Here is a 27680-nt window from a genome sequence, read left to right as displayed (position 1 = left end):
TACCCCAAAGGTTGACTTTGTGACCGAAACTGACAATATTTTACCACACAAAAGCTGAACATTCCAGAAGCGGGTGCGGAGACGGGCTGATGACGAAATACGCATGAAATCCCCATTCAGCAAGGGGAACCGACCTGACGTCTCCACAGATCGACAGCAGATTGAACCAATGATCTCAGGAGAAGGATAACAAATTCATTTCCCACTGGACCGGGTTTGTTTAAAGTTTGGCCAATCAGAGTCGGAGAGACGGGGAGTAGGCGGGCTCCGGAGGAGCTCCCTGACGAGTCTCCCGATAGTCCGTACGTGTCAGCCTCCGGAGTGGCCAGCGTGGGACCTATAGCCAATCAACAGCCTCCAACGCAAGGACAGCCGACCAATGGCAGCGCTCCACGACGAGGAAGTCAGTACTCTATATAAAGGCCGGAGCGGTAATCTGGGTGCTGGTAGATCAAGAGTGTGGTGGTTTGGTTGGAGCTGGTCATCAATGTAAGTATATTCGGGCTGATTCCCGTGGGCAGGATGGTCATTTCTCCCTTTTCTAGACCGAGTCCCTGAGGATTTGGTACAGTGGTGCTGCTCCGCGGCCTGTGCCGACGTAATTTCGCCCGCATCCCCGGCTTCTGCGGAGCCTCGTTAATGGTTGGCGGGGCGATCATGCTGCTTTCGTGGGGGGGAATGCTCGGACTTCAGGTTCAGCCAGGGCCGATGGTGAGCCTCGGTTCTCCCCGTTCCGTTTCCCCACGATCCTCCGTGGGGGTGGGCTGTGAGGAGTGGGGCCGCCATTGCGTTGGGAAGCGGGAGCGAGTGTGTGGCGCCGAACGTGGTCTCGCTGTAAAATGGCTTCCGGAGCAGTGCCTCCACTGCAGCACCGTGGAGCTTTTGTTCAGGGTTGGGACCTCTGGAAGATTGCGATGTCTGGTTCTGGTTGCGTAGGGAGCATCGTTTATCTCAAAAGTGATGGTAGTCTGGTGTAAATAGCGTATCCCATCAGTTAACCGGTACCGGGCCAGTTTTCCAAACCGTTGATCTGGGTTATTTGGCGTCTCCAGAGTTGAGTACATCAGGTTATTTGGATCAGACTAGTCCAACTATCATGATCTCCAGAGCCATCTGCTATTTTGGCTATTTATACAGATTCTAGCAATTTTATTTTACTACGTTTACAGAAGCTTCGTTTGGAAATTGTGGGTAAACTGTTTACTTTCTTTCCCCGTTTACAGATTCTTCACACTACATTACAGTAGTAAAATTTACTCAATATGAAAGAATTTTTGCTACTACTGCTTGTCAGCAGTGTCCTTGCTGAGGAAGGGGAAAAGAAAGAAAATGTGGGCACCGTGGTTGGAATTGATCTTGGTACCACTTATTCCTGGTAAGCTTTAAGATCTCTAGTGCTATCCAATGTTACGTAACTTGGAAACGTGAAGGAAAGGAGGTAACATTTACTTTCTTTCTATAGTGTTGGTGTCTACAAAAATGGAAGGGTGGAAATCATTGCCAATGACCAAGGTAACAGAATCACTCCCTCTTATGTGGCCTTTACCCAAGAAGGAGAACGTCTGATAGGTGATGCCGCAAAGAACCAGCTGACTTCAAACCCTGAGAATACTGTGTTTGATGCAAAACGCCTGATTGGGCGCACATGGAATGATGCAGCAGTACAGCAAGATATCAAATATCTTCCATTTAAGGTACAGTTATGTAGTTATATTATTGTGATTATAAATGAATGATTTTTATATTAAATTGCCAAATTTGCAGCGGTATGTGGCTTTTAGAAATTGTAATTAACAATGGTGGGCCAATGGACAAACTGGTTCTGCTTGGTTTTCCAATGGCCCCCTGGCTTTGTTCGCATTGGCTTTGTAGAAGCACTTATAAAAAGTTTTAGTCCTTTCCACATGGTTAAAGTTTTCACTGCAGGGAGAATCCTATTTTACTGTAGGCTCTCTGGATGATTTGAGGCTTTAAAGGTTTCAAAGGCAATAGACATGTTCTGATGGGGTATCATCCCCACCCCTGTCCCTCCCCCAGTCATTCACTGTGTTGAATCATGTAGATAAATCATTTAAGTTGCTTTTGAATATCAACTGATACATTGACATGTAAAATCATGTTTGCCTCTAAACTTTCACTTTCAGGTGATTGAGAAGAAGAACAAACCCCACGTTCAACTTGATATTACAAATCAGGTCAAAACCTTTGCTCCAGAGGAGATCTCTGCTATGGTGCTATCCAAGATGAAAGAAACTGCTGAAGCATATCTTGGCAATGAGGTATAATGAACTTCTAACATTTTTTCCCATTTAAAATGGCAGGAACATGTAATGAGTTCTTGACCTGTTGCATTGGGGTTAGTGGTATTACAGGCTGTTTTCCTCATTGACTATCTAATGGCTACTAAGGGTGTAAGTAGAAGTAGCTGAGTACTTTAACTGCAAATCGAGAACTGACAGACTACACTGGATCTGGTTGATTTTGGCTGAAATGCCCTCCATGTTCTGTTCGATTGAAGCAATGTTAATGCTTCTGGAAAAAGAATGCTTCATTCTCAATCTTTGTGTTCCTGGAAGATCCTGGCCTTAGAAACCGGTCAACCAATGAATGTAACTGCTTGAGTCCTGTGGCCCCTGATTGTCTTGTCCAGTAGATGTGTAAATCTTAGTAGTTTTTAATACTTCATACATAGTGACAGATCCTACAAGTCTTATTGCTTATACTTGTCAGCACTAATTGGTAGTTGATCATGATTCAATAGTTCAATGGAGCTGTCAGGTCACAATTGTAAATCTTGCATTAAGTGACAGCAGTGTTTCGCCTTCTAAAAGATAGAGATCATGTGGAATTAGGCTCTCTTCTCCCCCCCCCCCACACGTTTCATTTACACAAATCCTACACTTTGTTCCATTGACTCCCTACAGATACTGCCACTCAAGGGGCAATTATCTACTAACTCATGTCTTTAGAATCTCAGAGGAAGCCCAGTTGGGGCCACTTGGCAACTTTGAACTTGAGCTAGGCTTTATAATGTTGGTATTGAGTTTCGGGTTTCAGATGCCCAACCATTTCCATCTAATTTGCTGAAATCCTTCATTGCCTTTGTTTTTACAGGTTACCCATGCTGTAGTAACAGTGCCTGCTTATTTCAATGATGCTCAGCGACAGGCTACAAAAGATGCTGGTACAATTGCTGGCTTGAATGTTATGCGGATCATTAATGAACCGTGAGTATATTCCTTGAAGTTTTTTGTGTAGATGTTAAATATACCAAATTCTAGAAGAGTCTGGATTATAGAAGTTTCAATTGCTTTCCTTTTTTCCATCTGTATTTAGGACTGCTGCAGCAATTGCCTATGGCTTAGACAAACGAGAGGGTGAAAAAAATATTCTCGTCTTTGACCTTGGTGGTGGTACTTTCGATGTGTCTCTGCTCACAATTGACAATGGAGTTTTTGAAGTGGTTGCCACTAATGGAGATACTCATTTGGGTAAGACAAGAGAAGAGTGGAAATGATGTTGTTTGAATTTTGTTTGTTGTGAAAATTCTCAAGCTTCCCCCTCTTCAATAGGTGGTGAAGATTTTGATCAACGTGTGATGGACCATTTCATTAAACTGTACAAAAAGAAAACTGGAAAAGATGTTCGTAAGGATAACAGAGCTGTACAAAAGCTTCGTCGTGAAGTAGAAAAGGCTAAGCGTGCTTTGTCTGCCCAACACCAGGCCAGGATTGAAATTGAATCTTTCTTTGAGGGAGAAGATTTCTCTGAAACACTGACCAGAGCAAAGTTTGAAGAACTGAACATGGTGGGTGGTCTAATTGGACTTGTATTTATTCAGTTTAATAGTTTAGTTTCTAAATCAAAATGCTGGGTCGATTTTATAATCATTAAACTTGCTTTGATAGGTTGAAGAATTTAATATTACAATATTAAAATTATTCCCTCATTTCCCCCAAGCTGTAGCATTCATCTGCATGCTGTTTAACGCTGAATGTGATGTTTTTTTTTCTAATTTGACCTATAAAATTTGAGTTTAATGACAAACTATTCAAGATGCCTGATTTTGGATACATAATTGTGTGCTGGTTTTTTTATTTAAACAGTATGTTATTGTGATGTATTAATGCAAGGAATTAGTTGAAGTAAACTGCTGTTTTTGCCAACAGGATCTTTTCCGATCAACTATGAAACCTGTGCAGAAAGTGATGGAGGATGCTGATTTGAAAAAATCAGAAATTGATGAAATTGTCCTTGTTGGTGGTTCTACACGCATTCCGAAAATCCAGCAATTGGTAAAAGAATTTTTCAATGGCAAGGAGCCATCTCGAGGAATCAACCCTGATGAAGCTGTAGCATATGGGGCAGCAGTTCAGGCTGGTGTTCTGTCTGGAGAGGAAGATACTGGTGAGTGAAGAATGCTACAACTTTCTGCAAATGAGATTCCATTAAAAGTCGATTCGTTGCTTCCTAACACTTTTGTTTCTAAATTAGGTGACATTGTTCTCCTTGATGTCTGCCCCTTGACTCTTGGTATTGAAACTGTTGGTGGAGTCATGACTAAACTGATCCCTCGTAACACAGTGGTTCCAACCAAAAAGTCTCAGATTTTCTCAACTGCCTCTGACAACCAGCCCACTGTTACCATCAAGGTGTATGAAGGTGAGTTTTATACACTCCTATTAACATTGAGCATCCTCACCAGAGACCCCTGACTTACAAGCCTCTCCACTCAGGCATACAAAAAACACACCCCTATCCCAAACCTCCTTCGCAGTTGACCCTTGCACCTCTAAACATGTAACAATACCTGGCGCCCTCCCACTCCCAGTAAGATAAATGACTATTAAAGATTCCAAGAAGGGCAAGTGAAGCTGAACAAGGGTAATGTGAGTGTGGGCCATTCTAAAGTGGCAGGATTCAGTGTGGGGATAAGTACCAATGGACTTTGTCTTCAGTTTTGATGTTTTCCCCCAATAACTCCACATAGTGACCAGCTTCATTTATCAGAATATAAATTGATTTGAAAAATTTGTGGAACACAGAGCTTGATGTGTTACTCTTTTGTAGGTGAACGTCCACTGACCAAAGACAACCATCTGCTTGGTACCTTTGACCTGACTGGTATTCCTCCAGCCCCACGTGGTGTTCCTCAGATTGAAGTCACATTTGAGATAGATGTCAATGGAATCCTGCGTGTTACAGCTGAAGACAAAGGCACTGGCAATAAAAATAAGATCACCATTACAAATGACCAGAACCGCCTGACCCCTGAAGAAATTGAGAGGATGGTGAATGATGCAGAGAAATTTGCAGAAGAGGATCAGAAACTTAAAGAGCGTATCGATGCCAGGAATGACCTAGAGAGCTATGCTTACTCTCTGAAGAACCAGATTGGTGATAAGGAAAAACTTGGTGGCAAGCTGTCCTCAGAAGACAAAGAGACCATAGAGAAAGCAGTGGAAGAGAAGATTGAATGGCTAGAAAGTCACCAAGATTCTGACATAGAAGATTTCAAAGCCAAGAAGAAGGAGCTTGAAGAGATCGTTCAGCCGATTGTCAGTAAGCTATATGGAAGTGCAGGCGGTGCCCCTCCAGAAGAGGAGGAGGCTGAGAAAGATGAATTATAATAAAGACCTAATTTTGTAAATAATGGACTTGGACTTTACTGTTTGGGAAATCTATAAGGACTAACTCTTGAATGTATGTGCAGAATTTTCACGAGTGGTGTGAACATTTGAAATGGTGTAGAACTTCCATTGCAGTTTCCGCACCTATTATCTGGAGGGAGAACTTGATTGGGAGAAGTGTCAAGGATTATAAATACAGTTCTCCGAATGCACATTTTTTCTATTTATTTGAAAACTCTTGTTTGGTCTGTGTAAGTGTAGAAAGACATTTTCTACTTATGACCAATAAATGTTATGTTTGATATTAAGATTTCTCAAGCATCTTTACATTTGGAATAGACCACCAGCATTGGTTACTTTTGTGGGTACAAGTTCAATATTCATGCTGCACAGAAATTTGCAGTTTGACTATAGGATCTAACTTGAACTGTGATATGAATGAGCTGGGTTATACACTACACTTGCTACAGGATTTGTCAGTGTAAATTGAGCTGCAGAAACTTAGTGCAGATCGTTAAAACCAAGTCCAGCCTTGTAGTTCCACAGAACTACGTTTGTACACAAGTGATAATAAATCAAACATTGATCCTAGGAGGAACTAACAGTCTCTAGGTAGTGTTGAATTCTTGAATTGGCAGTCTAAATAGACTGCAATCTTCAATCAGACCTGGAGTACTTAAAACTGTATTTTGGATTGGCCTCCTAGAATGCAATTTCCAAAGTTAAATCTTAAACTATACCGAAAGCTTGTATGTTGTATACATCTGTTAACAAATTCAGTGTCACAGCAAGAGATTTAACCTCTGGCCAGAGTAACGCCAATTTTTTCCAGTTATTAATAATGGCTTTCATTTTCAAAATAAGTGATACTGCAATGAAACCAGTAGATGTTTTCAAGCTTGATGTGTATATATATATATATATATATATATATATATATATATATATAGTCACTTGTTCTTGTGCAGATAATGAATATTGTGAGATTTTTGTCTCAACCTCTTTGAAGTGATTTAACCATTACATTTAACCAACACCAGCAACCCAAATTCAGTCCTGACTTGGGGTGCTATTGCTGTGAAGCTTGTTCAGGTAACTTGCTCAAGTTTCCTGCCATTGGTACTAAAGAGGTGCTGGTAGAAGATTAATTGGTGTTGAAGTGTAGGTGAAGGGTAGACTCCAGGAGCTGATAAATTTGGGGCTAAAAAGGGATTTGTGTAGGATAGACTAATCGTAGATAATTGGTATATTTCTGTGATCAGTTATAAGCCTAAATGACAATTTTACTGTAATTTTCTTAAACTACAAAAAAGGTGTTCAATGCTTTTGTCTACTGTATTAATCATTCAGATGCTGCAGTAAGGCAGATTGCAATTTAACAGTGCAGCTACTGTCCCAAGTATCCATACCTGATTTCATGTGCCATTTTAGATACTCCAGGTCTGTACTAATTCAGAATTTGAATTAAGATCACAATGGGTAAGTGAGCATGGATAGCACACTAGGTCATTGACAGTTGGCTCTAGAATGTTGGACAAAAAGTGCTGGTTTCTAAAAACATAGTTAGAGTTGTGCATTTAGACATCTTTTTGAGAGCCTGGGAATTTCTAGACTTAAGCATAATTGGAAAAGCATTGATTTTTATAAATCAGAACCTTCTGTTCTGCTAATGACCAAATTGTGGCAGATTGTTATCCATCTTCAAAAGTCATGTACAGAAGAGCAGTGAATTTTTTTAAAAAAAACTTCAACATGCATGACATAGTTGAAGACAGACAATGCAACATAAGGCTAGTTCCCACTGATTGGGTGGGGTTATCAGCTGCAAGGCCAGTCTGTAGTTAGTTTTAGGGTGGATGTGGAGCGCGGCCCAGTGGGCTGCGCAAGGTGTGAACAGATTTGTGCACTGAAGCAGTAGCAGAGCTAACAATTGACAAGCCACACACATCACTGTTGCTACCTTTGCACCATCGCACCATCTACATTTGTTCATATTCACTTTATTCAGGGTTCCAATTAAGTCAAAAAACTACAGTACAAACAGACCCTTTGACCCATCCAGTTCGTGCCAAACCATTTCATTTTGCCTAGTCTTATTTGTCAACACCCAGACCATAGCCTAACATACTCCTCCTATTTGTGTACCTATCAAAGCTCTTAAATGTTGAAATTGAAGTTGTATCCATTACATGTGCTGAGTTGTGCTCCCACTTGTGTTCCCCTTACACATTTCACCTTTCACCCTTACCCCACGTTGTAGTCTCGCCAATCTCAGTGGAAAATGCCTGCTTGCATTTACCCTATCTATATCCCTCAATTTTGTATACAGCTGTCAAATCTCTGTTCTACATTACAAGGAATAAGTTCAAACCTAATCAATCTTATAACTCAGGTCCTCCAGTCCCAGCAACATCCTGTAAATTTTCTCTGTACAATACTCTTATTTACATCTTTTCTGTAGGTAGGTGATCAAAACTGCACACAATATTCCAAGTTAGGCCGCACCAACATCTTGTACAACTTCAATTAAATTACATTTATTTGGTTTTAGTAATATTTCATCAAAATAGTAAACTGATCATGGCCATTCAAAAACTCTTATAGTGCCCAGTTTCTTTTTCTTGTGGCTCCTACAAAATCCAACATGGATATGGCCCACATTGAGAACTTCTGATGTAGAGCAGCAGGATGCAGTAAGTTGAACTGACCAATGTGCAGTTAGCTGGCTTTGATAAGGGTTACAAAGCAGTCATTGTAAATTTCACCTTGAGTGTCCATACCACCAAATATCAAGCACAGATGCACAATGCTGTCTGTCTGAACGGTTGACCAATTCACAGGGGTAGGATGTGTGTCATTATCACTTGGTCTCATACTTTCCTTGTTCTCGTCAGCTTGTTTATCATTTGGTCTAGGAGTAGGTGTATCAGTTTTCCTCATTTTCCAGGGTATAACACACATGGCATGATCCAACCTTTTTGCAGGCAGAGGTGACTCAAACTCTAATAAGGTCCAGCATTGTGTTTCTGAGAGAAGAGAAATTGATATGGATTCAGGCAACTTAAAATCATAACACACCAGTTCAGTTGTACTTTTTCTTTTAACTGTCTTGAAGACTTCCTAATTCATAAATTTATACTGAATGAGCTTTATACTAATTAGATTCCAAGCAATGGTGATGCTTAGGAAGTTGCCCACTACAAAAAGGAAAATGTTGGCTTGTTTCTGTATGACTAGTGCCCAGTCATTTAACTAAGCATCCTTTTGAACATACTTGGTAACCAAAAATAAGTGGTGACACGAGTATGTTTCTAAATAGCTCTACTGCTAACTCCTGATCTTGCAACACAATTGGGATGTCCAATTCACCTTGCTGGTTAACACCATGAACACAAAAGGTCCATTTTTAAACAGTATGCAGATCAGTGGAGAAAACAGACAATTGTTAAAACCACACAAGTAGAGATTCTCCACCAAAAAGTTATATTATCCAAGAAGACGTGTCCTTACAATTTTACTGAATAAAGCAGTTATTGCATCTTGCCTTTTATGCGATTGTTTTCAAATGGACATCTCAATGATTCAAGGGTCTCAGCCTGAAACGTAAACTGTCTACTCCCATCCATGTATGCTGCCTGACTTGCCGAGTTCCTCTAGTCTTTTGTGTGTGTTGATCCTAATAACGGGATCCAGTAATGCAGAGGGCAAGTACTTACCGATATGGTACTTGTACATAGTATTCAGTGCTCCTGTGGCATCTAAACCACCGAAAATAAAAAGGTATTTTCCATGGGAAACTGCAGAATGAGCTGCACGACCGCCTGGGATATCACCCTTCATTTTTACTTTCTTCCATTTCATATTAACTGCAGCTGTATATCATAAAAGATGTCATCAAAACATCTTTAATACATTTAGTGCATTTTAAAGGTAGCATTAATTTATTTTCATATTTAACTATAAAACATTGCAAACACCATATAGCAGTAAATAAGGCTCTACTTTATTTCCCTTCAAACTGATTACAAATTCCTGTTGTGTTTATTGTAAATAATATCTAAAATCACAAATTTATCACATTTTAAATTACCATGTGCAGACCTACCTGTGTCAATGGTATACATATCATTGAAGAACTTGTCTCCTGCTAATCCTCCATGAATGAATAACTTGCTGCCTACACTGACCATCACGTGCCCGTGCCTTGGGGCTGGTGGTTCTCCCTCTGTTGGTATCTGTGACCAGCTAAGTGTGGCTGAAAATATGCAGGGAACAGGAAAATGTACATTAGATTTTTATTGGGAGGAAATTATGTTAAGAGTAATTTAATAATGAAAAAGCAGTGAATATTTAATGGTGTGGATTTCACCTGACATTAAAAACATGAAAAGTGCAGTTGATTTAGAATTCAAGAGAAAATTGGGATGCAATAGAAGGTCGGCCAGTTCTGGACCTATTTGGGGATGAATTGACAAATGCAATGGTAGAGGCAGGAAGAGCATTTTGGTTAAATGAGCATTGTTCAGTTGGATCTAGCAGTTACAGAAAATGCCAAGGAGAGAATAAAATTCTTATTTGAGCAGATTGAATTCTACATGACTGATAAGACTGAGCAAGAGTAGAAACCTGTTTACGAATGTAAAGCAACAAGAAATTGGATAAACACAAGAGATTCTGCAGATGCTGGAAATTCATAGTGACACACACAAAATGTCGGAGGAACTCAGCAGTTCAGGCAGCAGCGGAAATGAAGTTCATGTTTCAAGCCAATTCCCTTCATCATTTTGTATGTGTTACCCCAAGCCATAGGAGATTTTTGAGGATACCAAAGAGTTCAGAGCTATACTGTGCCGATTAATAGACTGAATGGGACACTGCAAATCTAGGCACCACACCCCCAACTAAAAGCACAAAAAGGAAGGCTTGTTAGAGACCATGAGCTCAGTACAGAAATCAGCCTAGAAGAATATAGGAACAGCAGAACTGAAATTGAAAAGGAAGTTAGGACAGTTCTCTATATTGAGGTTTAGCATCTTTTAATACAGGTAGTAAGTAAATCACTGAGATGAGATGTGTTTCAGTGTGTCAAGAAAAACAAAGGGAAAACATAGCTTAGGCTTTAATCAGCACTTCTCCAGCTACAGGTATACTGAAAGATTCCTAAAGTGGTAACATTATCTAAAGTAAGGAGATTGATCAAATAACTACAGGTTAGTCACAATGCTAAAACAATTTCAGTAATAGTTTAAACCATCATTTTAAAAATTCCCAATTAATCTATAATTTGTTAGGGCAATGTTGCATCTGACATTTGCATTTTTTTGAGACTAGAGAGTAGTCAATAATAACAGAATGCTTACGAGGACTTTGGAAAGGCATGAGAAAAGGCATACAGTACTGATAAAGAGAAAGGAAGGTGACAAGTTGAATTGAATATTCAGTGGTGGGGGGGAAGAAAAGCAAAAGGATAATCATTGAGAATGAGCTGCCTGAGTGACTGTTTCAAGAAGGTTTTCAAAAGGCACAGTACCTTTTTGTGTGCTTAAGAATAGCGTCCATGATTAGGAACTTGCAAGAATATGAAAGAGGAGGTTGTAAATTTGATGGGGTGACTTCATGGCAAATACTTTTCAGAAGTATGTTTCCACAGACTGCTTGAGGTAGCAGGAAGGGTCAAATGAAAAAGCTCCTTTGCTGGAGAATGCAGTCAAGAACAGGGATAAAATACTAGATCTGTACAAAACAGTAGCAAGGTCACAGCTGAAGCACTGTTACTTTGAAGTCTTGTTCACTGCATTTGAAGAAAGAGGCACTACAATTTGTAGAGTACAAGAACATAGCACAGTTTGAAGTTTTGTAATGAGGCTGCCACATTTATTTCTGTTACCTCTGTAGAGAGAAGGCTAAGGGAACCTTTAATTGATACATATGCCCAGAAAAAGTGCAAGAAAGGACTGCTGCCCTTAGTAAAGATGTCAACACTAAGAGCATAGAAATAAGTTAATAGTTAAACTATTTGAGAGCAGCAGGGGAAAAAAAAAGTTCTCTCACCCAATGCATAATAGGAATGTGGAACCCATTGCCTGGAAGGGTAATGGAGACACAGTCTCTCATCTTGTGCAAGTTGCTGTATGAACGCCTGCTGAACTGCAACAGCTACAAGCTGAAATGGGGAGAGGGGATAGCCTGAACAAGTTCATCTAAATGAACTCCTTCCATTTATAAAATTACCATACCTGATTTTTTCCATTATGTGACAGTTTAACACCAGTCCTATCTGGAATCAGAAAACTAATAAAGTGAGCTCCTGCTCCTGACTGACACAAGAGAGAGGTGAACAAATGCTGGACAATTCCATCTTGACAGATACATCAACAACTTTTATAGTATAATCCAGCAGCTAGTTCAATCAGTAGCTGCAGATTTTTGGAAGCAAAATCTATTGAAGGAGTGACCAGTTTTGATCCATACTATCAGTCTGGCACTGTGTCAGAGGTCCATGAGTTCAAGTACAACCTCAAGATCTGATATTATGATATGACACTCAATATTATTGAAGGAGTGCTCATTGACAGAAGTGAGAACACATATAATTTATAAAACCCTGTAGAGAAGTTATCTATTGTGCTTCTTTAGGAAACAACAATTGCTTCATTTACAGGATGATTCATTGAAAGTGAGTGATACTATTTAAAACATTGTAAATAACTTGTAAAGTTACACACCAATCCTTCCCGATGTTTCTCTTTCTACAGATTCCGACCTACTTGCTAGGTATTTTAAGCTTTCCTTTTGAATTCAAAACCTGCATCCTTAGCCTTGTTCCACCGAACTTCCACAATCTTATCCAGCTCCACCTCAGCTTGCACCCTCTATTCTAGTGAGACTGAATTTCTGTGCAATGTACCTCTCTTATACTTCCAACCCAACCAAGATGCACAACCCTCTGAACTCACTATCTTCCAAAGCCACTATGTTCTGCAACCTTCAAGAAGTATGGTATCATTGTACAACATGCTTCTTGATTTAATATTTGTTTACTTCCCATGAGCTACATTTCCTCTTTTCTGATCACTGACATTTTGAAAAGTGCCTTTTCGTAAGATTACATAAATGTTTTATTATTTTAGATTTCTAGCATTTTCAGCTTTTAGTTTGATTTTCTCTTATATAATTTTTTTTGTTGTCTTGCATTCTGTATTATTGGATCCTGACCCTGACTTCTCAAAGACCATGTAGTGGCTTCTCATGCATCAGCCTCCCTAAGTTAAACAAAGTCACGGACAAGCGTTCTTCATTAAGGGAATGCACCCCAACGTCCCGGATTAAGTTCAAAAGGGTGCAGGATTGTGAGGTCTGGAGATGTGGATCTTGGATCAGCCTCTATAGCCATCAGAAGACCCACCAACAGACAACCCGCTAGGAGAACATAATTTTCACTTGAGTGATCACAGTACTTACAATCTTATACTTGGGGATCTGTTTACTTCTACCTTTATCAAAAGCATGGAGTTGTGTATCTTGTACAGGCTCCGCTCCCTTGTCTCCTCCACCAAAAGCAAAGAGGCAATCTCCAATAGCTGCAGTGGAACTGTGGCACGTTCTCGGTGTCGGTGGTGTTCCATTTACTGCTGGGTTTCTCCACTCCCCAGTTTCTGGTTTAATCAACAGAACAATAGTCATATTATTTGTTATTTGACCAATAACAAACTGGCACTCTGTTCTGGTAATTCTTCAGGTAAAATTTTCTGCAAATTATTTAGCTTTAGTACATTTTAAACACAAGAGATTCCGCAGATCCTGGAAATCCAGAGCAACAAACAAAATGCTGGAGAAACTCAGCAAGTCAGGCAGCATCTATGAAGAGGAGTAAGCATTCAAAACCCTTCCACTCACCTGGATTCACATATCACCTACAATCTTACACTGCTTCCTCCTCCCCCCCACCTTTTCATTCTGGCTTCTTCCTCCTTCCTTTCCAGTCCTGATGAAGGATCTCAGGCTGAAAGTTGAGCAATTCATTCCTCTCCATAGATGCAGCCTGACTTGCTGTGTTCTGATATATCTATCCACCGTCTCCTCTACTATAAAGATGAAGCCACACTCAGGTTGGAGGAACAACACCTTATATTCCGTCTGGGTAGCCTCCGACCTGATGGCATGAACATTGACTTCTCAAACTTCCGCTAATGCCCCAACTCCCCCTCGTACCCCATCCGTTAGTTATTTATATACACACATTCTTTCTCTCTCTCTTCTTTTTCTCCCTCTGTCCCTCTCACTATACCCCGTGCCCATCCTCTGGGTTTTTCCCCCTCTCCCCCTTTTCCTTCTCCCTGGGCCTCCTGTCCCATGATCCTCTCATATCCCTTTTGCCAATCACCTGTCCAGCTCTTGGCTCCATCCCTCTCCCTCCTGTCTTCTCCTATCATTTTGGATCTCCCCCTCCCCCTCCCACTTTCAAATCTCTTACTAGCTCTTCTTTCAGTTAGTCCTGACGAAGGGTCTCGGCCTGAAACATCGACTGTACCTCTTCCTAGAGATGCTGCCTGGCCTGCTGCGTTCATCAGCAACTTTGATGTGTGTTCCTTTAGTACATTATTTGTTTTGTCATAACAAACTAATTTATCCTAAATAAAAATTTAAGGAGTTACAAAACAATAGTCAAGATCTTGCTGGAGCACAGCTCTTTACAGAGTCATCATAATCATTATGTGCCGTGTTGTACAACATGGGTGAACATGATTGTCTGGGCAACTTTTTCCAGCAGAAGTGGTTTGCTATTGCCTTCTTCAGGGCAGTGTCTTTACAAGACAGGTAGCAGGTGGGGGTGCTAAGTAGGTGCTCTACATTTCCAAGGGTGACCTGCAGGCCTAACTGAAGGAGCACCTTACACCTCCTATGGTAGAGACGTGTCTCTACTCCGCCACCCATCTTTCAGAGTACCCTACTTGAATTCCTTCCACATTTCCTGTATAAAACGATCCTGTATTATAAAACGTTGGAAGATGATGTGAGATAAACAGAACACTTGGGACCTTGGTAAATGACAGCAGTTTAACCATGGGCTTTTGGGGCAGAGAAAGACGCAGAGGAACAATGAAGCAAGTGATGGGGTAAATCCCTCCCCCTTCAGGTTTCATCCATCACCTTGTGTTTCCCTCTCCTCCCCCCACCTTTTAAATCTCCTCCCCAGCCTTTTTCCTCCAGTCCTGCCGAAGGGTTCTGGTGCAAAACGTCAACTGTACAGTACTCTTTTCCATAGGACGTTGCCTGACCTGCTGAGTTCCTCCAGCATTTTGTGTGTGTTGCTTGGATTTCCAGCATCTACAGACATTCTCTTGTTTCAGATTAGGTGGAGGCATGGAGACAAAGGATAGATTGAAATAAGTACAAAGAGAATAAAAAGTAAACATGGAAAACTACCCTGAACAATTTACTACCTGCAACTAAATGCCATGTTTTCTTCCTTTTCTTATTTGGTTTGGGAGACATTGCAGGAATATCATTATTAAAAGTTCTTTAGTACTCCCAAATTTTTGCACTGTTTAATTATTTTTAGCAGTAATATCTTGAAACACTTGGTTGATTGATACTGACTATATCTGTGCAAGGCTGGTGAGAAAGCAATGTAAATTAACCATTAATTTCTTGTGAGTTCTAAATCTGGGAGTGTCATCTCACCAAAAACGAACTAATACCAGCAATAAGTTCACTGTTTCTTTGATAGCCAATTCTGGTCTATTAATTCATGTGCTAATCAAATAGGAACTTAGACATTACGACGAAGGATGGCACAGTATCATATTGGTTAGCACAATGCTCTACCATCAGCCATCGAAGATCGGGGTTCAATTTCCACTCCTGCCAGTAAGTACTTTGTATGTTCTCCCCGTAACCTTGTGGGTTTCCTCCCACAAGATATACTGGCTAGGGTTAGTAAGTTGTGGGGATGCTATGTTGCTGCCAGAAGCTTGGTGAAACTTGCAGGCAGCCCCCAGTACATCTTTGGGCTGTAGTGGTTGTTAACTCAAAAATGAAACAATTTACTGTATGTTTAAATATTTTGGTGTACATGTAACAACTAAAGCTAACCATTAAACCTTTAAACTAATAAAGCTTCAGTTATTTGTAGATGACCAATGGTAACAGATCTTAAATTATTTTACCAAAGTTCAAAACTTGGATACAGTTCCTGTTTCCACATTCATCCGCACCACCAAATAGCCACAAGCCAGCAGGTATGGTCACAGGAACAAAGCTGGCATGTTCATAACGTGGCAGTAACCCCTTCCATTCAGGTACGTTCCATTCATGTCTATCTGTTTTACACGGAACAAAATTAAATACTATATAATAACGGATGCAAACCAGCAAATATAAATAATCTTAAAGGGAAATTAATTCAATTACCATAATTAATTACCATACTGAGTTTACAAACTAGAGGCAGAGATTGCTCAATAAGGTTTCAAGCAAACACCAAGAACGCAGGACTTATGTGCAGATGACACCAGAACTACATTACCAGATCTCAAACAGTTAAAAATTACTTAGAAAAAAATAAAATCAAGGGTAACTTACTGAGTTGGAGTTGAAAGAGATTTTAATAAATATTAAAGAAATTAGGCTTATATTTTATAAAAATTAGATAAACACTGAGCATAAAGGGTCTACAATAAATGCATTCAGTTTGGAAAAGGTTAGAAACATTCTACATTACGAAAATGGATACGCACCCATTGATGTCAGCACAAAGATTTCAGAGATACACAATTTCATCAAGGAACCTTAATTGAACGTTCTAAGGAACTTGCCAATTTGCACCAGTCTAAGTATGTTTGATTTTCATTTTTAATCATTCAATGATAAGCTTAGTAGCTAATATTTGTTATTTAAGATTACTTAGACAGAGAGATATTGAACATTTCAATTTGACAATGAAATAATTAAAAATGTGTTGTTACCCAGTTCTAAGATATGGGCATCAGAAAAACTTCCATTAGGGTTTGCTCCTCCAACTATGACAATCTTCCCTTTCCCAGAGGAATCTGGAATATATGTGAGTGTGTGACCAACACGGACACCTGGTCTCTCCCCGCTGGGTACAAGAGCATACCTAAAAAAAAAGGGTGGGAAGAATTATTCAAACATTACTGCACAATCATCTAAGAACTTTAATTCATTTTCTCTAAATCAAAGATAATTTTTTTAAAGATCCTCAGGGCAATTGTCTTATTTTTTTAAAGGGTGGCTATCAATATTCTACCTTATAACTTTTAAAGATTATTTTTTAATGTATTGTTAAACTTAGTGCACCAAATATTTTCTCTTCTAGATTAACACACAAAAATGGTAGGGGATCCCAGCATGTCAGGCAGCATCTATGGAGGGAAATGAGCAGTTGATTTTTCAGGCCAAGATTCTTCATTGAGAATGGAAAGGAAGAGGTCAGAAGACAAATAAATTGGTGGTGGAGGCAGGAGAAGAATAAGCTGGTGGTTGGCAGGTGAATCCAGGCGGGGGAGTTGGGGGAAGAAGTGGGAATGATGTGAGAAGCAGGGAGACGATAGGTGGAAGACGTAAAGGGCTAAAGAGGAATCGGATAGAAGAGGACAGTAGACTGTGGGCGGAGGAGGGAGGAAGGTGTGGGTGATGGGCAGGGGAGGTGATGAGAAAGGGAATAGGAGAAAAAGGGATAAGGGAAAACAAAGAAGCAGGGTGGGTACAGATGAGTGTGGTTACCAGAAATTCGAGAAATTATTGTTGATGCCATCAGGTTGGAAATTTCCTGTCCCAAAACATCAACTGTTCATTTCCCTCCATAGATACTGACTGACCTCTGAGTTCCTCCAGCACTTTCTGTGTGTTGCTCCATTCCAGCGTGTGAATCCTTTCCTGTGCCTTCTCTACTAAATTGCTTGTATTTTACTTTCTATCCACTTTAAGTAGCTCAATCTACAGAACTGAGCATGTTTATACTTTGAAATGGGGCAGCACAGTAGCATAGCACTTAGCAAAATGCTTTACAGTGTCAGAGACCCAGGTTCAATTCCCACTGCTGTCTGTAAGGAGTTTGTATGTTCACCTCATGACCCCTTGGGTTTACTCTGGATGCTTTTTTCCTTCCACATTCCAAAGACGGAGGTGTTAAGGTTAGTAAGTTGTAGCTATGCTACATCAGTGCCGGAAAAATAGCGATACTTGCAGGCTGCCCCCAGCACATCCTCGCACTGCATTGGTCGTTGAAGCAAATGACGCATTTCATTGTATCTCTCAATGTTCCAATGCATGTGACAAATAAAGCTCACGTCTTTCCTTATGATAATATGCAGTAGATTCACCAATATCACAAAAATGTAAATTTGATCCATTCAAACTAATGATCAGCAAATTGATCAATAGTATTCTTCATAATAAAGATCAAACTTTTCCTACTGAAATCTAATGGTTTTCAGAAGTCAGAGTTTTATGACCTCAGGATACATAGTTCCTTGAAAGTGCTGACAACAGGTAGTCAGGATGGTGAAGAAAGATTTTGACTCGTTAGCCTTCTTCCATCAAGAGCATCAGGATATGATGTTACCACTGTACAAGTCATTGGTGAGACCTCATTTAGAATGCTGTGTGCAACTTTAGCCACCTCACTATAGAAATTATGTCATTAAGCTGGAAAGGGTGCAGAAAAGATTCACCAACGATGATACCAGAACCAAAGGGCTTGAACTATAAAGGAGAGACTAGATAAGCTGGGCTATTTTTCCTCTGTTGTGTACGAGGCTCTGAGGCAGCCTAGAGAGGTGTATAATTGCTAGGAGAATATACAAGGTGGTCACAATATTTTTCACACAGAGGGTAGTGGGTACATGAAATGAGCTGTCAGAGTAAGTGATAGAGACAAGTAAAATAACAATATTTGAGACAGGTCCATGGGTAGAAAAGGTGTCTGGGTCAAACACAAGCAAATGGGACGAGCTCAAGAAGGTAACTTGGTTGGCATGGGGAATTCAGACTCCATGACTTCAAATGACCATATAATTCCTGATAATTTACAGAATCTGTGGAATCAGAGGTATGGATGGATTCCACGTTAAAAAAAAGAATTGCTCTTGGCTACGGCAGACTCTCTGGTAGAACATTTTGTTTACCTTTAAGCATTAATTTTACTGAAGCATTAATAATAGGCCCTTTGGTGAGGTATTAGAAGGTGACTTGAATTTGTGGAATTGTGCAAAGTGAAGATTCAAGAAAGAAAACAAAATAAGTACTGAAAACTAATAGTGGGGTAGGCAGAATGGAATTTATTTTGTCACCCTTGTCAGATTAAATTCTGGACAGTTTACCTGGACGTTTTTTCCTTCTACTGTATAAGCATTCTCTCTCTACCTTCCTTATCAAAATCTTCCATTATCTTTTCTATATTCCTCAGCCTCTTTTCAAGAGAAAAGAGAAACCAATCAGTTAGTCCTGACGAAGGGTCTCGGCCTGAAACGTCGACTGCGCCTCTTCCTATAGATGCTGCTTGGCCTGCTGCGTTCACCAGCAACTTTGATGTATGTTGCAGTTCATTCTTTTTATTTGTATTACCTTACAGTAGCTTCCTTGGAAATATTTTGTTACAAAATATTTTGTAATACTTAAATATAATTCTAAAACTTGTACATAGAGAATAGAGAAATACTTTTTACCTGCTATTATTTTATGTGCTATATGTAATATATACATATACTGTTTTGTACCTTAATTCCTGAGGTGTTTTTTTTTGTTTATGTACACGTGTATGGTTGAATGACAATAAATTGGAACCTGAACATACTGATTAGGTATACAGTGGTTTCTGGTTAATTGGGACACATCAGGACCAGTTCATTTTGGCCCATTTATGTGGCTGCCCCAATTAGCCAAGGTTTCAAGGAAAGAGCTAAAAAAGACTGAGTAATGATGCATGTATTTAAATAAAATACAGAACAAATTAGAACATTACCAATGATATTACAGTGCTACAAAACTGGTCATCAGTTCCTAATAGCTACCAGTGGAGGAGTTCATGCAGTGTACACTGTTATGTATGGGGTGTCCAGGGAAGGGCAGCACCACGACTGGAAGGGCTTGTCCTATCCATTCTGGGGCAGCTCACTCACCTTGGGTTCCCATCAAACACTCAACTCTCACCTGTGGCTCAAAGTAGCTGTTTGTATGCAACAGCAGCCACACCCTTTTGAAGGCCATACCGCTTTGATCAGCTAAATCAGCTAAACCGATGAGTTAGGGACATGTTTGCTTAGCTTGTGAAGTCAACTCTGGCAGACTGGGCAGATAAGATCAATAATGAGAGTCAAGAAGTCGGTTCTGCAACGCCTCATAGAGAGGAAAGAGCATGAAAAGGCACAAAATAAGCCATAATTATCCTCTGCAACCAAGAAAGACTCCAGTTTGTGATGGCTACTTGTACCACTGGACCTGGATTTCCCAAGTCAAAAGAGTGGAACAGTCCCAGTGCAACGGTTTTTCCACTTCAAAAACTCTCCTGCACAGGCTTCACCATCATCCTCAGATACGAGGATGTTCAATTGATTCAACAAAATTAGCACAAAGACCTCATGCAGATAATGGATAACCTTCATACAATACTTTTGATGACTGCATCATCCAAATCTTCATTTTCCTTATCACATTCAAGGTGATTATTCATATCTTCAAATTCTTCATCGTCCCTAACTTGGAACAGTTTCATTTTCATTCCTGGTTATTTCTGGCATCTCTAAGCCTGAGTGCTTGAAACCACAGTGAGCAAAACAACTCTCAGTGGCCTTACAGCTTATTTCTTACCATTCGTGCCAAAATACCATTGCTTTTTGAACACAAAAGACAGGCAAATGACATAATTTAAAAACTGTTCACTCTAGTTGTTCAATGGTCACATGACTGATGCTCATTAGAAGCTGTGTGACAAGAGTCTCCTGTCTCAGTTCAGCAGCATAGTGTCCCAAGTAAACAAAAGGAACCCTGGCTATTTTCTCAATTACTTTATTACTTCCCGTTATCTAAGAGTTGTCCCAAATAAGCAGCTGTCCCGATTAACCAATGGACCAATTAACCAGAACCTATCATCATTGAAATGATTTAGATCACATAGCCAATTGATCACAATCTGAACACTGATAGTCAAACAATACAAATGCACTGAGATCCTACCATATTGCTTCTTGGGGAATTTCCTCTGGCTCCAAGACAGGCAACAAACCCATAACCACTTGAGAAAGCTGGAATAAAATGGGCAGTCAGTAGGCAATTACCCTTTTGTGTTCCATGTATAAAATGTCTCATAATTAATTCCCAAATCGATTAAAACGTGAAACTGAAATTCATCTATCATGTAGCATACTGGAGATCTAAACTTCTGTGTTATTACAATACTTCGTACTTCAAAACAAAATCACACTGACATTAAAAAGTGCACTTCTATTGCACATTTCATAACCTCAAGAGTTCTTCAAAGCCAATGATTATTTTGGAATTGAAATGTAGGAAATATACAACAATTTGCATTCAACCACCTCCCATAAATACCAATGTGCTAACGTCTAGCTAGCAACCTTAGCAATATTAATAGAGAAAAAGTGGGTACTGGATAGAATAGACAGTTGAAGTTGAGGGGCAGCATGATTCCCTTGATATTTACTGGGGGATCATCTTAGCGTTAGGCACGTGGCCAAGTGGTTAAGGTGTTCGTCTAGTGATCTAGTTCGAGCCTCAGCTGTGGCAGGCAGCGTTTTTGTGTCCTTGAGCAAGGCACTTAACCACACATTGCCCTAGTGTCTGTGCGAGGAGTGGCGCCCCACACAGACTTCCAATCTGCGCCTTGTAAGGCATGAAAATGCCCGACGCAGGCCCCTCATGGTCTGAGTTGACGTTCGCCCTTCCCCACCTCAGAGAGGATGTTTCCAGTAGTGGGAGGAGAGCCTAGGACCAGAGGACAACGCCTCAGAATAAATAGATTCCCCTTTAGAACAGAGATGAAAATGAATTTGGGTGGTGAATAGCCACTGGGTGGTCAAGATAGTGCCAGTGGACATGAGCAACAGTGATGTCCTGCAGACAGTTCATGAAACAACTTATTTTACTTCTTGTTCTTTCAAATATGATTCTACTACTACGCTGTGTGTGATTGGAACCTATAATTTACATTTTGATGGTGTGTTTTTTGGACTGATTGTGCGATCTGGTTCTTTGCCATCTCCGAGGGAGTTTGATGAGGTTTGGAGTGGAGTGTGTGTGGCCTGGTGGCCTGGAAGCCTGGAGACAGAGCAGGAGCCCATGATCAACTCCATTGCTTCTCTCTGACTGAAGCTTCAAGGGTACAAGCCCATGATTGACTCCGGTGCCTCTCTCCAATTGAGTTGTTGAGCAAGGGTAAAGTCAATGAGGACGAGAGCGAAGGACAGGTGGGTGCTCAGCGCCGTCTGCTTATGTTTGACCGATCTTCCTCTCCCTCTTGCTAGCTGCTGTCGGAGGGAAGGGCAGGAGTCTTGGGATCCACGTTGCCAGGCCATGGACTCATTTTGGGAGGCTTTGAGGTATATTTCACACATGCTCCTGGATTCTGGTTCCTCTTTTTTTTTAAGTTGTCTGAGCGGGTTAATCGGGACGATGGATGTGGACTGGGCTGTTTTGGTGAAGAATGGCATTGTGGCCTGTACGGGCTAGTAGTAGAGTGGTACTGAACTGAACTAAACTGAATACTGCTGGTTTGAGATTTCATATTCTATGTGTTGTTTACTCGCTTTTTGCCATTTGCACAATTTGTTCATTTTTCGTGCGTTTGTGTTTTCTTGAGCAGGTTCCACAGTGCTTTTTTTTTTGCTTATAGCTGCCTGCAGGAGGACGCATCTGAGAGTCATATTCTGTACACATCCTTTGATAATCAATGTACTTTCAATCTGGTTGCAACAGATAGCTGTACTTCAGAACAGAGAGGAGGAGGAATTTCTTTAGCCCGAGGGTGATGAATCTGTAGAATTCATTGTCACAGGCGACTGTGGAGGCCAAGCTATTTAAACCACAGTTGATAGGTTCTTGATTAGTTAGGGCATTAAAGGTAACATTGAGAATTGCGTTAAGAAAGAGTTATAAGCCTTGGTTGAATGCAGAGCAGACTCAATAGCACAATGGCCTCATTCTGTTGCTAAATCTTCTGGTCCTACTGAAAACTCCAAAAGAGGTGGGTGGAGTGTAGCCCTAATCACACGAAGTTCTGTACAGGTTATCTGGTGCAACACCACCTAGTTCCTCTTCCATTCAGTGGAAGGATCGTCCCTATGCCTGATCAAAATTGTTCCTCTCTGTAGTGATCCCTCAATGAATACCGGGTCAAGGGAATAATGCAACTCCTCTCCTTCAAAAGAAAAATAAAGAAATTGTAGTTATTGGAAATCTGAAACAGAAACATAAAATACTGGAAACTTTCAGTAGGCTAAGCAGCTGTTAAAAGTTTCAGATCAGAGATCACTGGCAGAACTGGGAGACATAAAAGAAAGGTAATTCTAGGAGAAAAAGATAGAAGAATGGATGAGACAAAGGAATTATCTACAATAGAAGGGATCTAGGTCAAATTGGTTAAGGGAGATACTAGAGAGTGATTATGCTCCTTTGTCTGCATAAGGAGTTGCTGATCGCAAAACTGTGGTTATGTGCCCAGTGGGTCATTTGGAGAGTGATGGGTACCATTAATAGTATTAATGGCGCAGTTGGAGAATGACTATTCTCCTTTGCCTGTGTTAGGTGTTGCTGATGGCAGGACTGGTTATAGTAATGAAGAGAGAAAAGCTGAGCCTGAAATCACAACTGAGTGAATGCAGGAATGGCTAGTTCTAATACAGATAGAAGAACAACTTACCTAACGATGGAGAATTTATACAGAATCCAGGAGTGAAAGGCCAGGAGTTCCATCCATCCACAAAAAGCTGACTTGTAATGGTTGTTTGTGGCTAAGATCAAGACAGGAACCAAAATTGACCATGTGATAGGTACTAGAAGGAAATTGGCTTAAAAGTAAGCAGGAAGCCCAGGTGAGGGAAAATGTTGTGAAAAGCTGGGAGGAGGTAGGTGGAAGAGCTAAAGAGCTGAATCCAATAGAAGAATAGACCATGGAATAAAGAAAAGGCGGTGGGAAAACAGAGGGAGGTGATGAGCAGGGGAAGAGAAGGGGTAAGAGGACCACCCCCTCCCCACCTTCTTTCTTTGTTTTCTACCCACTTCCTTTTCAATCCTGTTTATTCCCCACCATAGATACCGTCCGATATCCAGCATCTTGTGTGTGGTCAAGATTTCCCACATCTGTTCTGTTTTTTTCCCCCTATTATGCGGTACTTACACCTTCACCGCTCCATGCAATCTCCTCGCCTTGCGCCGGCGTTGCTGTGACGATCGGCGACCCCTGAACTTTCACCCCCGCCCCTCCCCGCGGTGACCAATGGAGGAGGAGGCGCCCGGCGCGTGAGGCAATCAGAGAGCGGCGTTGATTCGAGGGAACCGGAAAAGGGAAAAGCCGGCCACCACTGAGTGCGCGATTGGGCCGGCAGGGAGTCGGGAGAATCGGCGAGCAGCGGCAGGAGTCGGGAAAAGCGGAGTGCCGCGGCGGCGGTGGGAATCGGGAGGGTCGAGAGGACCGGAAACGCGTCACCGGCCCGGAGGGGCCGTTCAGTCAGTGTCCCAAAATGGCGCCTCTGGACCTGGACAAGTATGTGGAGATAGCACGGCAGTGCAAGTATCTCCCGGAAAATGACCTGAAGGTAACGAGTTGTGCATTTCCTCCTCCTTTAACTCCACGCCCGCCTTCCTGGTCGGCCGTGCTAGCCTTTGGCTGGCGGGTGAACTCGTGCGAGCTGTCAAATTGGGGCTCTGCCTTGTATCTGGGGCCCTGTGCGGTTGCTCTGAGCTCTTCTTTATAAGGAGAATGAGGGCAGCTGGCTCACCGCGTCGACCATTAGTCTTGCCCCTGGACTTATCCCAGATTTAAAAAAAGCCTTGCATAAACACCGCCCGTCCTCACTGGTCGAGGGTACCGCCAATGAACGGCTCCTCCGTCTAAACCAGCGTCTCTGAAGACAACAGGAAGTCATGATCGCGTAGTTAAATTTGTGCGGTGTCTGCTGGTGGCGAAGATTTAAGGAGGGACGCTGTTTCTTTTTTAGTTTGTTTGTTTGTTTGGAGTTAGCCGGAAGAACCTTTTGGAGCTTTTCATTCCTCTGCAAACAAGAAGCATTCACTCTTGTTTTCGATTACTTTCTGAATTGGATCGAGTTTGCATCCAGACAGAAGTTGGATTAATGTTTTATGTTTGGAATGCGTTCAAGTTTGATTTGTGATAATATTTCACATCTTCAGAAACGTTGTCGGAGGGGATTCTTACTAAATTAAAAATAACACTGGATGATTTAAAATTGTTCAAGGATAGGGGACATAATTGTTAAAGAACATCTCAGCCTCCTTTACTCAACATGGTAGAATATATCAAAATCATTCAAGCTGAGAGGTAGAAACATCTATTAACTTATTGCATTGGCATATTTCAATATGTAGTTTTGCCAAAGTGTTAGCACTTAATTATTCTCTGTGGATGTATTCCGCATAGCCTCTGAGAAGATAAATAGGTATATTTCAATTTCTAGAAACAAGAAATCAGCCAATCTTTTTGGCTATGTTCCCAAATCTCTCTCTGTGGGTGGGTCATAACTTAGAGCATTTCATAATACTTTGTCATTTCCTTAGGATAGTACTAGGCATATAATAACACTACTTTAACCTATGTAGTCTAATTCTGGTTGAAGGCATCTTCTATACATGCACACAACACGGGTACATTAACTGATTTTACTTTCCTTGGATCATCATTCACTAACCAAGAAAATAAAGCAATTCCAAATTTGTCAAAATTCACTTTTTTTGGGTAACGAGCACAAAGTCATATAAATTAGTCTTTGTGCTTAATGACATTCACTTAAATTTACCTGAGATTCCTGAAAGCCATACGTAGCTCATGGCTAATTGTGGCATAACATTTCACGGTGGTTCTCTTGGCTTAACTAAATAAATGCCAACTCTTTGAAAGTGCGTTCCAAATATTTTTTGCCGTATTCTTGCAATGTTTTTCTCCTTGTGCATCACAGTCTGGTACAGGTTTGGAGAAAGCTACAGAGGGTTGTAAACTAAGCCAGCTCTGTCATGGGCAGTAACCTCCCCAGCATCAAGAGCACCTTCAATAGGTGATGCCCCAAAAAAAAGGTGGCATCCATCATTAAGGATCCCCATTACCCATTGCTACCATCAAGGATGAGGTACAGGAGCTTGAAGACACACACTCAATGTTCCAGTAGCAGCTTCGTCCCCTCTGTCATCAGATTTCTGAATGGACAATGAACCAATCACTGCTACCTCACTTTTTTTTTCCCTTTTTTGCTATCCCTCTGCAAGGGACTGGCAACTGTTGGTGGACCTCGAAGGGCAGCTGAAATTCCCCAACCATATCGCAACCACCACCCTGCGACCAGACATTGTCCTAGTGTCTGGTCTACTAAGCAAGTGGTGCTGCTGGAGCTGACAGTCCCATGGGAAGATCGCTTGGCAGAGGCCTTTGAAAGGATGCTCTCCAAGTACGCAGGACTGGTCAGCAACTGTCAGCAGGCTGGAAGGAGAGCGAGGTGTCTCCCAGTGGAGGTTGGTTGTAGGGGATTCGCAGCCCGTTCCTTAGTTAGAGCCTTCAGCAATTTGGGTATCAAGAGAGAGAGGAAGAGGAGAGCCATCCGCAGTACCACCGATGTGGCAGAGAGGGCCTCAAGATGGCTGTGGCTCAAAAGAGAGGAGCCATGGAGTCATAAGTAGCTAGCCATCTGGACACAAGCTGGGGTCTGATCAGCCCCGGCTGGGTCACCTGGAGGAGGTTGTATGATGTTGAAAGACCCGAAACACCCGATGATTCCAGGAACATCACTGAAGATGTGTCCAGAAGCATCAGTAGATTTCTGTACATAGCTCACAACATGCCAGTAAACCTGATTCTGCTTATTCAATTGCTTTCTATTGAGGTTGAATCAATTACTTCATTATCACTTGACCCATGTGTATAGAGGAAGTATTTTCCTCATGTTATTCCTGGTTCTTAATCCAATTAGTTCATAGTGTATTGAATGTGGTTAATGACTATTCAGTGAGTAGAAATCTTAATTTGTTTTTCATTTGTCCTTATTTTAATATGCAAATACCTCAATCATATTGCTTCCGGGACACACCAGTTATTCCATTAACTTAACAATGATTCCTCATTCCTGTACACATACTTGAAAGAGTCTTCTGTAATTTTTCAAAACCTTCATATCCTTTCTGAAGTACATGGCTAGAATTGTAATGGTGAGTCTGGGACTTTAGAACAGAGATGAGGAATTTCTGTAGCCAGAGGGTGATGAATCTGTGGAATTCATTGCTGCAGACAGCTGTGGAGGTCCAGTCATTTGCTATAGTTGAAGTGGAGTTTGATAGATTCTTGATTAGTCAGGGCATCAAAAGTTATGGGAAGAAGCCAGGAGAATGAGGTTGAGAATGATAATAAATCAGCCATAATCGAATGGTCTTGCAATCTTACACTCTACCGTTGCATAAATTTGTTCCTCTGTACCTCTGATTCAAATAATTTGTTCATGATGGATCATTCATCCTAGTGTACAGATTGTGTTTTGTACAAATTTGAAGGAATTTAATTTTAAAGTAATGTCCTTTGATAGTTTGAATGAGGATTTTTATTTTTTAGTGGTTTCTCTATTCATCTGCTGTTTTTGGGTCTTGTTATCCGTGAGTCAGAATACAGATTGATCAAGTGTGAAGGTAATAAGTCATTCCACATCAGTTATTACAAACTCAATTCAACAACAATGGATCTCCCATTCACTGCTACCAACCTTATAGTTCCCACACCCCGCACTTCCTGTTTCTACCTCCTACCCAAGATCCACAAACCTGCCTGTCCAGGGTGACCCATTGTCTCAGCTTGCTCCTGCC

At 41.0% G+C, this 27680-nt stretch overlaps 3 protein-coding genes across 6 annotated transcripts in view; 2 read left to right on the top strand and 1 right to left on the bottom strand.

Annotated features, from left to right (window-relative positions):
• The first annotated feature begins 385 nt into the window (after positions 1–385).
• On the top strand, positions 386–5910 carry hspa5 (heat shock protein 5). The gene is made up of 10 exons (XM_063073399.1): positions 386–489; positions 1224–1375; positions 1463–1694; positions 2145–2279; positions 3115–3227; positions 3337–3491; positions 3573–3808; positions 4170–4407; positions 4495–4662; positions 5071–5910. The coding sequence occupies exons 2-10, from the start codon at positions 1263–1265 to the stop codon at positions 5628–5630; spliced, it is 1950 nt and encodes a 649-aa protein (XP_062929469.1). The 5' UTR covers positions 386–489; positions 1224–1262; the 3' UTR covers positions 5631–5910.
• Positions 5911–6625: 715 nt separating this feature from the next.
• On the bottom strand, positions 6626–24730 carry rabepk (Rab9 effector protein with kelch motifs). 4 transcript variants are annotated; one of them, XM_063073396.1, is made up of 9 exons: positions 24605–24730; positions 23527–23617; positions 20826–20893; positions 16598–16749; positions 15800–15952; positions 13124–13285; positions 9736–9885; positions 9347–9502; positions 6627–8656 (listed from the first exon to the last, which is right to left on the bottom strand). In XM_063073396.1, exons 3-9 carry the CDS (start codon positions 20876–20878, stop codon positions 8349–8351), a joined length of 1134 nt encoding a protein of 377 aa, XP_062929466.1. In that variant the 5' UTR covers positions 20879–20893; positions 23527–23617; positions 24605–24730; the 3' UTR covers positions 6627–8348. The 4 variants fall into 4 exon arrangements, with proteins under 4 accessions (XP_062929467.1, XP_062929466.1, XP_062929465.1 ...); XM_063073395.1 differs by lacking the exon at positions 24605–24730 and adding an exon at positions 24416–24550; XM_063073394.1 differs by lacking the exon at positions 24605–24730 and adding an exon at positions 24004–24129.
• ppp6c (protein phosphatase 6, catalytic subunit) overlaps positions 24288–27680 on the top strand; it is a 19373-nt gene continuing 15980 nt past the window's right edge. Inside the window, exon 1 of the mRNA XM_063073398.1 lies at positions 24288–24421. Coding sequence (XP_062929468.1) covers positions 24347–24421 — 75 coding nt within the window. The 5' untranslated portion in view covers positions 24288–24346. The remainder of the gene's footprint in view (positions 24422–27680) is intronic.

The sequence above is a fragment of the Mobula hypostoma genome, chromosome 21 (assembly GCF_963921235.1).
Source record: "Mobula hypostoma chromosome 21, sMobHyp1.1, whole genome shotgun sequence".
Taxonomy (NCBI): domain Eukaryota; kingdom Metazoa; phylum Chordata; class Chondrichthyes; order Myliobatiformes; family Myliobatidae; genus Mobula; species Mobula hypostoma.
Note: the sequence above shows the minus strand (reverse complement) of the source record. Positions and strands in the feature narration are given on the sequence as shown.